This window comes from Sycon ciliatum, chromosome 10 (genome assembly GCF_964019385.1).
Source record: "Sycon ciliatum chromosome 10, ocSycCili1.1, whole genome shotgun sequence".
Classification (NCBI taxonomy): domain Eukaryota; kingdom Metazoa; phylum Porifera; class Calcarea; order Leucosolenida; family Sycettidae; genus Sycon; species Sycon ciliatum.
Window position 1 is genome coordinate 27,930,903 of NC_088652.1, and position 12,355 is coordinate 27,943,257.

The following is a 12,355-nucleotide window of genomic DNA, read 5'->3' on the forward strand; positions in this document are numbered from 1 at the left end:
ACAACGAGGGTAGTCAGTAATGCATTGCAAAGTTTAGGCAGTGAGGAGAAATAAACAGTTTGCTGTTTGCAAGTGAAGATGGCCACCGCGCACAGCGGAACGCTCGTACAGAGACACCGAGGTGGTGCAGCAGCTGCGGCTGCTTCGTCTCAGAGTGCCGACAACGATGCGGCGCCAACAGAAGAGGATTCCTACGACGACAAAGAGGCGAAGCTGACTCTATTGGAGGAGATACTGCTGCTAGGCCTGAAGGATCAAGAGGTATGTTGACTTTTCCTTTGTTGTATTGTGGAGGTTGTTGTGGATTGTTGTTCAAGGGAGGTGGTTCGTATTCTGTTTTGTTAGGGCTACACGTCGTTCTGGAACGATTGCATATCGTCTGGTTTGCGAGGATGTATCATGGTGGAGCTGTCGTTGAGGAAACGCGTAGAGTTGGAGAAGACTGGGCAAAGGAGAAAGAGCGTGCTCAGTAGAAAAGTGATCTGCAAAAGCAGCTCGCCAACCGGTGATGCTCTGATGGACGAATCTTTGAAGCATCTGAAAGAAACGCAGCCCACTGACACCGTTGGAAATTGGATCGAACTCTTCTGTGGTGAGTATTCGTTGAACTGCATTATCTTAATAAGGGTGGATGCATTATCTTTTTGTCGTATGTCGGTCAATGTAATGAGGGTAGTGCTGACAGGTGTGGTCTTTGATCATTCGCGTTCCTTGCATATGCCATTTCCTAAGGCATAGAGGCAAAGCAGGATCCTACCAAGTACTGACAATCGATCTGATTGAGGTTTATTTTTACGAACAAATAGCTCTGATCTGGTACACGTTTTGCGATGTCGATGAGTCATGTCCCCGCCTGTGGCGACATGCATGGTACATGTAACGAGATAAAGGATGTCACTGTTCCAACAAAGAAAGTGCTGGTAGGATTTGGATAGGTGTGTCCAGGTTTTTGTAGCTGGGTCACTATGAGCTGTGTTCATGGCACGTACACACACGCATGCCCGCACGTGCGCGCATACACATGCACAAACACACACGCATGCTCGCACACACAACACACATGCACGTGCACAAGTCCGCACATGCTTGCATATATGCGCGCGCGCACACACACACACACACACATGCACGCCACTCGCCTGACGCGCAAGCAAACACAGCACGCAAGTGTATTTGCAACAGCTAGTGATATGGGGTTTGTGCCTGCGTGGCCAGCTCCGCACACTCCTGCTGGAGCAGTGCAGATTCGTCCTCTTGCATTATTATTTGTCATTTCTAGTCATCAACTGGTTTTGGGCAAACCTATGCTCGAGGCTGGATGCATCTACTTTCGTTTGTCGTGATCGCCTGCTGTTTCCCTGGATAGCGTGACTCCTTAGTCAGTGTACGCGCTCGTGGATACACAGACATAAACTTGTGCGCGCGCACACACACACACACACACACACACACATGTACACGTATATATCCGCATTCCTGCAATTGGGCATACTTGCCCGTTTGAATCGCGAATTAAAATAAACACAACAACATACCCAACACATATGTGTATGCCTACATACACCGCCCAGACCCACGCACACACGCACACACACACACACACACACACACGCACACTACTACTACTACTATTGACAGCTGGCAGAAATGGCCACGCCCCTCCCCGAAGGGAGGTACTGTCAGAGAGGCTAGGGGAGAGGTAGGCAGTGCTTCAACTGGCGCTCCAGGTCCTGTCGCCTCCGAAACTGGCGTTGATTTCAGACTCGGCAATGATGTTCAAACATCACACTCACACACACACTCACACATGCACATACTCACACGCACACACACACTTTACATTTCGCATGTTTTCTCATAATATAGGAGACTCCCCTGACCAGTGCATTTGCTTGGAGAAAATCTTTCGAAATGTAATAGGCAACAATGCGTGCGCACACGCATGCACACACAATATCAACACCCCCGCCATGAGCCAGGCTGGACAGCTGGTCGTGAGCTAATTAATTGCAGCTGTTTGTTGCACTATCCGTTTCAACTTTCAAGTGACAAGGAACTGGAGACCCATTGCGCATTGCCAAATATGGAATGTGTGAGTAATGCTTGTGAGTACACTGGGATCAGGAATGCACTGTTCAACACCCCCAGACACGACCATGCCCAGGTGGCTGTGTGGGGTGTTTATGGTACAAATTACGCCATTGCGCAATGGGTCCATTGCTTCCGTGTATGTTTTGTGATCCGCACCTACGCGTGTCCTGCCCCTGACTGACCAGTACCTTGTATGATGTTGGATTTGTCTACTGGCTCATCCCTGCTATTTCGCCCGCTTGTTGAGAGACTTATCCCCTCTCCCCTGACTCACTTGCGAGGTCTGCATTCAACACTGAGGATATATGGGCGAAGTGGTGGCCCGCCGATGCGAATGTCTTTGCTGGTGATGCGGCCGCGAATCCGGCTAACTTTACGTTATTTCTCTGTTGGACTGGGAGAGCATTGCATTTTTGTGTGTATTGCTCTGGAATGGCACGGGAGTTCTCAATGCTCTAGCCCACTGGCATATCTGCCGACTACGTGCACATCTATTGCTAGCGTACCGTATTTTCTCTAATAAACGCCCAGGTCTCTTATAATGACCCAGGATGAGGGTTGTTCCCCGCATATAAGTCACACCTTTTACACATAACTTCAGGACCAACAAGGGGGTGCGACTTAGGCTGCGTTCGTTTTTAGCTACCTGGTAGAGTAGAGTAGAGTCACTCTACCGATAGAGGTAGATGGTAGAGGCAAGTGTACGAACGCTGTTCTACCAGATCTAGTAGTTTACACGATGTGTATGTGAAATGTTTCTTTTTTTTATGGAGTTGTGTACAAATCCTTGATCTTGCTGGAAATCCCGTAGCTCTACCAACTTCTACCAGATTCTACCAACTTTTTCCCGGTAGAGCCGGTAGAGGAAAGTAGAATCTACCCTTTTGAGTAGAATTTTTTTTCAAAAAACGAACACCTCTACCGCAAGAAGTAGTTTCTACCCAAACCTGTAGATAAAAAACGAACGCCCCCTAAAGCGGGATTCACAGAAGCTTTTTTGCGATGCGACACGCGATGCGACAGACGCGAAACCGGGAAAACCCCAAATCGCAGCCATGTCGCACCCCACGCAACTGCCGCAACTGGGCCATCGCAGGCCATCGCAGAAGTTGAGCTTGGCTCAACTTTTGCGATGCGATGCGATGCGACAAGCGATTTGGTGTACGATTTTGACCTTTTCTACAGCAAAGTTGTACAAAGGTGCAAGAGTTGCCTATAAATTTTTACAAGTTGTGTCAAACCGCGCGAATATCATGGTGACGTACCCAAATCAGCAAAACTTTGTCGCATCGCTGACTTCTTCTGTGAATGGTATTTCGCGAGTTCGCATCGCACGCATCCATCGCAGATCGCGTCGCATCGCGTGTCGCATCGCAAAAAAGCTTCTGTGAATCCCGCTTTACAATCGAGCATGACTTACTGCTGAAATGAATATAATTATGACTTACTGCTGAAGTGAATATAATATGACTTACTGCTGAAGTGAATATAATATGACTTACTGCTGAAGTGAATATAATATGACTTACTGCTGAAATGAATATAATATGACTTACTGCTGAAGTGAATATAATTATGACTTACTGCTGAAATGAATATAATATGACTTACTGCTGAAGTGAATATAATATGAAACGATATGACATGGACCTAGAAATGGGGATGCGACTTACAATCGGGAAAATACGGTAGATATGTGAGCATGTGCGTGAGGCAATGGGCGAGCGCACGCCACCTGGCAAGGCGTTTGCCATGAAATTTGCTCGCTTGAGTGCATGGCCGTGTGTTGGATCGCAGTGCGAGTGAAGGCGAGCTACTCTAATTTCAGAAATTGTATGTGCTCAATATTTTCGGTATGAGAGCAAAGGGCCAGGTTAGGTGAACAGAAATTTTAGGTGCAGAAAAGCAGTTCCCTATTGGATTATGTGCGTTAGTGTTTGGTGTATTGAAATTTTAGGTATGAAAGTCAGAAACAGACGCATCGAGAGTACCAAAAATAGAAGTACACCGAAAATTTGTGAAATTACAGTAATCAGTGCAGATGCGTCTAGTCCCAGGGTATCCACAAGAGTACATACTGGAATTTCACACATTTTTCGGTGTACTTTTATTTCCGGTACTTTCGGTGCATCTGTTTCATACCTAAAATGTCAATACACCGAACAAACACTAACACGCATAGTCCAATAGGGAACTGGTTCTCTGTACCTAAATTTCTTTTCACCTAACCTGACCTTTTGCCCTCGTACCGAAAATATTGGGCACCGAAAATTTCTGAAATTAGAGTACCCTCCAAGACTGCGACTAAAGCGGGATTCACAGAAGCTTTTTTGCGATGCGACACGCGATGCGACAGCCGCGAAACCAGGAAATCCCCAAATCGCAACCATCGCGGACCCCACGCAACTGCCGCAACAGGGCCATCGCAGGCCATCGCAGAAGTTGAGCTTGGCTCAACTTTTGCGATGCGATGCGACAAGCGATTTGGCGTACGATTTTGACCTTTTCTACAGCAAAGTTGTACAAAGGTTCAAGAGTTGCCTATAAATTTGTACAAGTTGTATCAAACCGCGCGAATATCATGGTGACGTAGCCAAATCAGCAAGATGTTGTCGCATCACTGACTTCTTCTGTGAATGGTATTTCGCGAGTTCGCATCGCACGCATCCGTCGCAGATCGCGTCGCATCGCGTGTCGCATCGCAAAAAAGCTTCTGTGAATCCCGCTTAAACCCCAGCTATGGGGTCTGCGACGGCAGAACTTCAGATCACGTGACAAACCCGTACGCATGATCTGCACCCTGTGAATGATAGATACAGGGGGTACGCAACCCAGCTTTGGGTTCCACTCTCTTGTGGTCACTTTGCACTGTTTGCCAGCATAACCTTTTGGGTTTTGAACCATGTCACGTAGCGTGAGGTTCTGCCGCCGCACCACTATAGTCTGTTTCAAAAAGATTAGCAATTAGGTTTTGGTCTTAAAAAGTATGAAGATAAGAGAAATTTGGACAACAAAGTACATAAAAGGGCTGGTTAGGGCACGGCAAATTGTTCTGTGAAGGTTTCGGAACAATTGGACCAGCCGTTAAGGAGTTAGAATTTCGGCCAGGTTTCCGGCCTTTTCCCTTGGTTTGCAATTTGCCCTGGAAGCCAGTATCGATTTTTCTATCAAAACCCACGATTTATCTTTTCCTTTCTGGCCTTGTGGTTATGGATGCTGTCTGCTGACCATGAAGTTGTGAGTTCAAATCCCAACCTATCTTCAACTCACACTTTTTTTCATTGTTTTTTGGTGATCAAGCAGACTTGTTGTTGTTCACGGTTGTTGTTAGCTCCCGCTTCCTCCCGAACTGACTGGCACTTGACTGGCTCACGCCATGTGAACACACCCACAACACTGAAACGGTGTGAGTGAATATGGAAGTCATTGCGCTGTAGCTACGTGTTGAATACACCGGCACATCGATCGATCGATTTCTTTTTGAGAATTATTTTAGTATTTCAAGATCGCCAATTTATTTGAATTTAGAAGTCAACGCCGTCTTCTATCAGCTTCCACAGGCGTCTGCTTTTCTCAAAATGTTGTCGAAGTCATACGGATAGCTTCGCCAAGTCATGGCCTTGGGAATGAGTCTGTGTCGATGTCGTTTTCGTCACATGGTGAGAGTAAACTGCATCGCAGCTCAAAGAAACTATTTGGTCACAAAACATATTGGGACCCATGCCGCTCGTCAGCCTCGGCATTTACTACACTTTCGACATGTCCTCTCTGACTCCATAATCGATACGAGGAAGAACTCGTTTGTTGTGAACCAGACCGTACACGACTGTACCGACATCGACCTGAGTGAGTTGTCATTTTTCATGCTTTCGCGCGGAATATTTCTTCGAGTTCACAGTGAGTTTTTCCAGGCAGCGCTCGAGCGCTCATACGGTAAGACGGCAAACTCCCCGGGCGATCACCAGGATTGCTAATCTTTTTGAAACTGACTGTAGATAGAGGCTGTGCAGGCAGTTGCACACTCTTGGAGGTCATGTACTCTTGGTATCAGTTCTGTGTGTGTGTTCTAATATCAAAAAGTATTCTTTCTAGACCAAAGAGTGGTGATAAATAAAGATAGAAATATTTACGATACTTCTCCAGACGTTTCGTTGTTCTGAACAACACCGTCAGTGGGTAAAGAATGATGTGTATTCTGTTGTATCTTCACAACCATAAGTGAGCAAGCAGTGTATCGCAGTACGCTGGCTGAAGATATGAATAATGATGCAGGCGCACATGCCCCAACCTCAATGTTTGATCAGTGACAAATTTACAATGTTCATAAGCTTGAGGCAAATTCGCACCCTCTTGACCAGGGATCGCACAAACCCTGGGTTTTGATGAATCTGTACGACTCCCTGCTCTTGACCTTTGGTCGATGTACGAGACGCACGCACAGTTTTCGTAGGGTGAGTACTTTTTCATGTAGTACCGAATGCGGCAAGTAGGACTCGCCCATCCGCCCCTCCCCACCTGGACCTACTCGAAGGGTGGCGGAGGTATAGAGGCGCTCTGGCAGGATTTTACAGTGCATCTAATACTTCTCTCTTTCTTCTTACATGTTTGTTCGGGTGACATTTGATCCTTCCTTTATTCCATGATGACATTTGGCTCAGCATCGATGTTCAAATGTGTTTCTCTTTAAATAGAAGAAATCACATGGAAACGAGTTATGAAGCAACTATCCACGACTGTAACAAGATAATAAACGGTCAGAAAGTGCGATAACAGGGCACAAAACTGAAATGTTTCTGAGACATTCAACGACCTCTTTACTCTTTCTTCTGACATGTTTCTTCAGGCGAGACGTGGAACCCGTACAACCTGCGCTATCAGCTGCACAATGTTCGGGAGAGGTTAGCCAAGAACTTGGTGGAGAAGGGCGTGCTGACCACCAGCAAGCAGAACTTCTGGCTCTTCGACATGACCACTCACCCGCTTGTCGACCAGACCATCAAACAGAGAGTCGTCAAGAAGGTGCGTGCTCTGACCTGATGTGTGTGTGTGTGGGGGGGGGGGGGGGGGGGGGTAGGTAAAGCCCGATTTTGACAGTGAAGCTTCGATATTTTGCTCTCCTTTTGCTCTGATCCGAGGCCAAGTTTGTGTCACATGTGAGAAAACCGATCGAAAGTGGATCACATGTTGGCAAACTGAGAAAAAATGAGTCACGTGTTGGCAAAAATGTGCGGAGATGAGTCACGTGCACCGTAGAATTGTAAAATCTCCCAATTTCCAACGAACATACCGATATTTTGCTCCGTTTTGCCAGCAAATTCCCTTGTCAAAATTCTTCGATATTTTGCTAACAGAATTGCTAGCAAAATCGGGCTATGTCTAGTGTGTGTGTGTGTGGGGGGGGGGGGGGGGGGGTGTACACTGCACTGGAGGTGTGTGTGTGGGGGGGGGGGGGGGGTGTGCAGGTCTGCACGAGATATGTGTTCATGGGGGGTACTCGGGATGTGTACATGTGGTTGGTGTGCATGGGATCAAGAGTATGCATGCTCCCAAGAGTGTGCAACTCTGTATATGGGGTCTTTGACGGCGAAAACTCACATCACGTGTCTCAGGTGTGGTGCGTACTACTTCCTCCGCGTCATTAAAATTGTCGCTTCGCACATCGCAATATTTGAGACCTGGCTCGTCTTAATCAGACTGTCGGAATCGCTGTTTTCGGTGTTCGTAAACTGGTGCGACCCTTCCTGCGCAATGTCTACTTGTCACTGAAGCCGTGGTGGTCTCGGACTTAGTCGGAGCGCTCTTCCACACCAAGCAAATTCATCGCGCTCCGCACTATTCCCCCCAGAGCGCATTTCGTTTTCTGGAGTTCGTGCCGTCCCACATCGTTCGCGTGGGCATATATCAAGACTGCAAGCTCGGGTATAAGAATCCTGGTATCTCTCCTGAACACGAAATGCTGAAGTTGACGATGGCAAGAACAAAGCAGTCTCAAATTCCTAAAATGCGCTACTGGTGGCGCATGTTGCTGCGAAGGTAGCAGGTCTGAAAACACGAACAAAATCAGCGAAGCGCTTGCCAAGGAAAGAAGGTGCGGAACTACTTACCCTATCCCGCTGGAAGGTCGTTACAGTGTACTTGAAAAATGCTAGCTTGCCTTGATCGCCTGCCACCTGGAGGCATGGATCGCTTGAAAACGAAGTTTCTTGACCTGAATTATTTGACCGCGCGCCTTGTTCAGTGTATTGTTGAGTGCTGAAGGGTCTGCCTCAAACTCTGATGTTGTGATGAAGACGTCGACCTTAGCTGCAAGTGCAGCAAAGCGGGGGGCCACAAACTAAAGCGTGGTCCGTCGACAATGCTCTGCCTCAATTTCTAGCTGATTTCTTTGCCCTTCGAGTGGACAAAATAAATTCGTAAAATCGCTCTGGGAAGCGACAATTTTAATGACGCGGAGGAAGTACGTACGATGAAGGATAGCGTGCGCGCAATCCGAATATCTGACATGATCATGCTGGGGAGTTGCATACGCGCAGTGATTTCTGTTAGGAAGGGCTTCTTTTGTAAGTTTTGTTACTCTGCCGCTAATAACGGGCTGGAAACGTACAACGCAAACAAAACACCACTTAATGTGAGTGAACCCCATAGAATGGGTATCAGCAAGAGTACATAACCCCAAGAGTGTGCAACTGCCTGCACAACCTCTATGCTGTGCTGCGACGGCAGAACTTCACATCACGTGACATGGTTCAAAAGGTTATGCTGGCAAACAGTGCAAAGTGACCACAAGAGAGTTGTACCCAAAGCTGGGCTGCGTACAACTCAGTATCTATCATGCACAGAGTGCACGGGTTCATCACGTGATGTGAAGTTCTGGCGTCGCAGACCCCTGCAAAACGAAAATTCAAACGAACTTTCGCGGCGGTCCTTGCGAAAGTGTGTACGGATTTTCGCACGAACTTTGCTTTCTGCACACTTTCGTAGTTTACACGCGCCAGGTGCACGTACGTCATGACCCGATCTCACGCCAAGAAAGTTCAGTTCGCGTTCCCTGCACGTTTCGCATCCAAAGTTGCGAAAGTCCGTGCGAAGTTTCGCACTTCATGACGAAGAGCGAAAGTTTGTACGCATTTTCGTTTTGCAGATACTCTTGTACTACAATTGTGGCAAGTGAAATCCGACACTTGCCATAGGGACAGCACCACAACTGGACATCAATGATGTATTGCACTGCACCTAATTGGTGCATTAGAGCCGTATGCATCCCAGACAGGTCGAAAGGTCACAGAGTCGATGCACACAGTTCACGGACGTGGTACACATAAGGAGTATTGGCATCCAGTGCCCATTCATATTTCATTATTTGGGAGCACCTTTGAACCTCTCAGGTGAACTTTGACCGTGATGAGTACGAGTACTGACTACTATCATCAAGAGTACATAACCCCCCAGAGTGTGCAACGCCGATCCAGCTCTGCATAGGGTCTTGGTCGAGCGGAATCGGATCTTCTGATGTCATGCGTACACTTCACACCAGCGCAAGGCCGGTCTCGAGGCAGGGCACCATTGTTTTCATCCAAGAGTACCCGCGACTCCCCGGGTTCCCCTCAGATGTGTACGGTATTATGACGCAAAGATCCGATTCCGCTCGACCAAGACCCTATGCAGAGCTGGATCAGGCGTTGCACACTCTGGGGGGTTATGTACTCTTGCTATCATGAGACAGATAAAAGTTGTATGTAACACATGTACCGCGTATGCAGGGCCGCTGCACACTACATGGTTTGTATGTAACACATGTACTGCGTATGCAGGGCTGCTGCACACTACATGGTTTGTATGTAACACATGTACTGGGTATGCAGGGCTGCTGCACACTACATGGTTTGTATGTAACACATGTACTGGGTATGCAGGGCTGCTGCACACTACATGGTTTGTATGTAACACATGTACTGGGTATGCAGGGCTGCTGCACACTGCATGGTGTAATTAGTCCATTAGGGCTAGGTTCCACTGCTGCTCTGCGGCACTTGAATGCATGCAGCGGAGCAACGCGGCTCCACTGACACTCGCCATTCGTGGTACCGCGGGTGTGCTCCACGTTTTTTGATGACGTTCTTCCTGCCTGCGCGGGCGAAATCAAAAAGCATACCTTGACCGGTATGGTGTGGTTTGCTGTGTGTTATCATTGTTGTTGTGCTACAGGTGCAAGATTCACTGCTGTCACGCTGGCAGAACGACCCTCATCGCATGGACCGACGCCAGCTGGCCCTCATCTTCCTGGCGCATGCGTCCGACGTCCTCGAGAATGCGTTTGCCCCACTGAGCGACGAGGATTACGAGGTGGCAACGCGGCGAGTCCGCGAGCTGCTCGATCTCGACCCGGAGGTCGAAGCTCTCAAGCCCAACGCCCACGAGATGACCTGGGCCGTTGCCGCCGCATTCACAAAGTAAATCATGCCACGAGAGCTTGCGTCGCACCGACATTCTTTTTCAGGTACTGTAGTCGAATACTCGAACGCTGTCCGTGCGCTGTTTTTTAGCCTGTCGGTCGGCAACCTCTGGACTCTCGTCACAACGCTCAGTGCCTGGTTGTTTCGTCCGTTCACTTTGTGTTTGTGTGCCTCCATGACAGTGGCAAGAATGGTGTAGCTGCGCCACTGCTCTCTATCCCACCATGGCTGGGTTTCTGATCTGCCAGCGAAACTTGTGTCGTTTTGCACGCCCAGCCCTGTACTGGTCAGAACTGTACATTTGTATACATAGCATACCTCTTCCCCCCCCCCCCCCCCCCCCCCTCGTCCCAAGTACAACATCTGCTTGCCTGTTCTAGTCCTGTGCATGTCGTCTGCTGTTGCTCACACTTAGATTACTACTGTTGTCTTGATCCTACCGTGCTGTGTGTGTGCCCAAGAGTGCAAGCTCTCGCCTCGTCTCTCATTAGCTCCAGCGTACCCTCCCTTTCCCTCCCCCCCCCCCCCCCCCCCACGGGTGTCCCACGGTTCCGCTCTCTATCTCTGCCTATTTATCTCTTCTTTGTTTACATCCTGCCCCCAGGATCGGTTTACTCCGCTGCTGGTCTCCATTCTATGTGTGTGTCCCCAACCCCAGGAGCGTTCAATGTATCCCTTGCTGAGCATTTAGATGAGCAGATGCTTTTAGTCCAACCCCAGTAGAGTTGTTTATTAGTTTTATCACGTGCGCTGCTGCCGGCTGCATTACCTCGCGCCATTACTGTCGTTCATTTGCTTGCTGTGTAACCTACCCTAACTCGACTAACTGTCTCAAGTGGCCTACTGCCACCGCGGGCACAGTTTGTCGGTGAATGCTCGTGCCGCCGTCGCCCTAGGCCAATGTAACAAGATAAGCATTTTATCTTCTTCGTTTTACGTGCATGCGTTGCCCTCTTTTCTCGTTCCGCTCTTCTGCGGAATGTTGTGTCTACGTCTGTTCCGTTGGTCCTCGCGCTTCTTCTGACCCCCACGTGCGTGTTCGCATTCGTTATTTTGATTGGCCCCCGGTGGCGTGCCGACTGTGACCGCCACTGTACTGTTTTGTCCGTGGATCAGCTTGCACGCTGTCTTAAAAGTGTTTGCATACGCTCACCGCTGTCTATTGTGAATGTCTATATCACTCTCTCTCTCTCCCTCTTTCCTGTGGTTTTGTCGGTTGTTTTAATGTGTCCTTTGTGTAGTGTCCGTTACCAATTCATGCTGGATGTTGTTTCAGGCATGCTTGAGAAAAGCTTACCCCCTCCGCGTTTTTGTGTTGTGAGTCTGTGTAAGTCTTTGTGCATGTGTGTGCGTGTGTGTGTGTGTCAGCTAGTCCGGTTAGCGGGTGCACTAACGCTAGGTAGTGGCTGGATCTGTTGCTCGGCTGCTTGAAGGTGTATTGTCGTGTCAGCCACCTTTGTTGGTTGCGGGGCCATATACATTACATAATATATTATGTTGTTGGTTTGACAGCATGAAACAAGGTGGAGGACATTGTGTTGGGAAACAGTGACCTTACTACAACCATCCACAAGTTAATCTAATACTAGCACTGTACTTCAGTACTAGTATTGCATTTTCTAATACCATGTATGTAATTTACGTCCATGTACGTAATTTACGTCCATGTATGTAATTTACGTCCATGTATGTATGTGCTTTCTATTGGAAGTATACATGTACCTGTTGATCAATGGGCTACCCAACAATATCAGGTCAATGCACTGTGATTATTTTAGCAATCTAGAATTGTTACTTGTTGCTTGTCACCG

At 48.2% G+C, this 12,355-nt stretch overlaps 1 protein-coding gene across 1 annotated transcript; it reads left to right on the forward strand.

Annotated features, from left to right (window-relative positions):
• On the forward strand, positions 1-11,840 carry LOC135826376 (Golgi phosphoprotein 3-like). The gene is made up of 4 exons (XM_065338988.1): positions 1-261; positions 346-592; positions 6,935-7,110; positions 10,297-11,840. Exons 1-4 carry the CDS (start codon positions 79-81, stop codon positions 10,543-10,545), a joined length of 855 nt encoding a protein of 284 aa, XP_065195060.1. The 5' UTR covers positions 1-78; the 3' UTR covers positions 10,546-11,840.
• Positions 11,841-12,355: the final 515 nt, after the last annotated feature.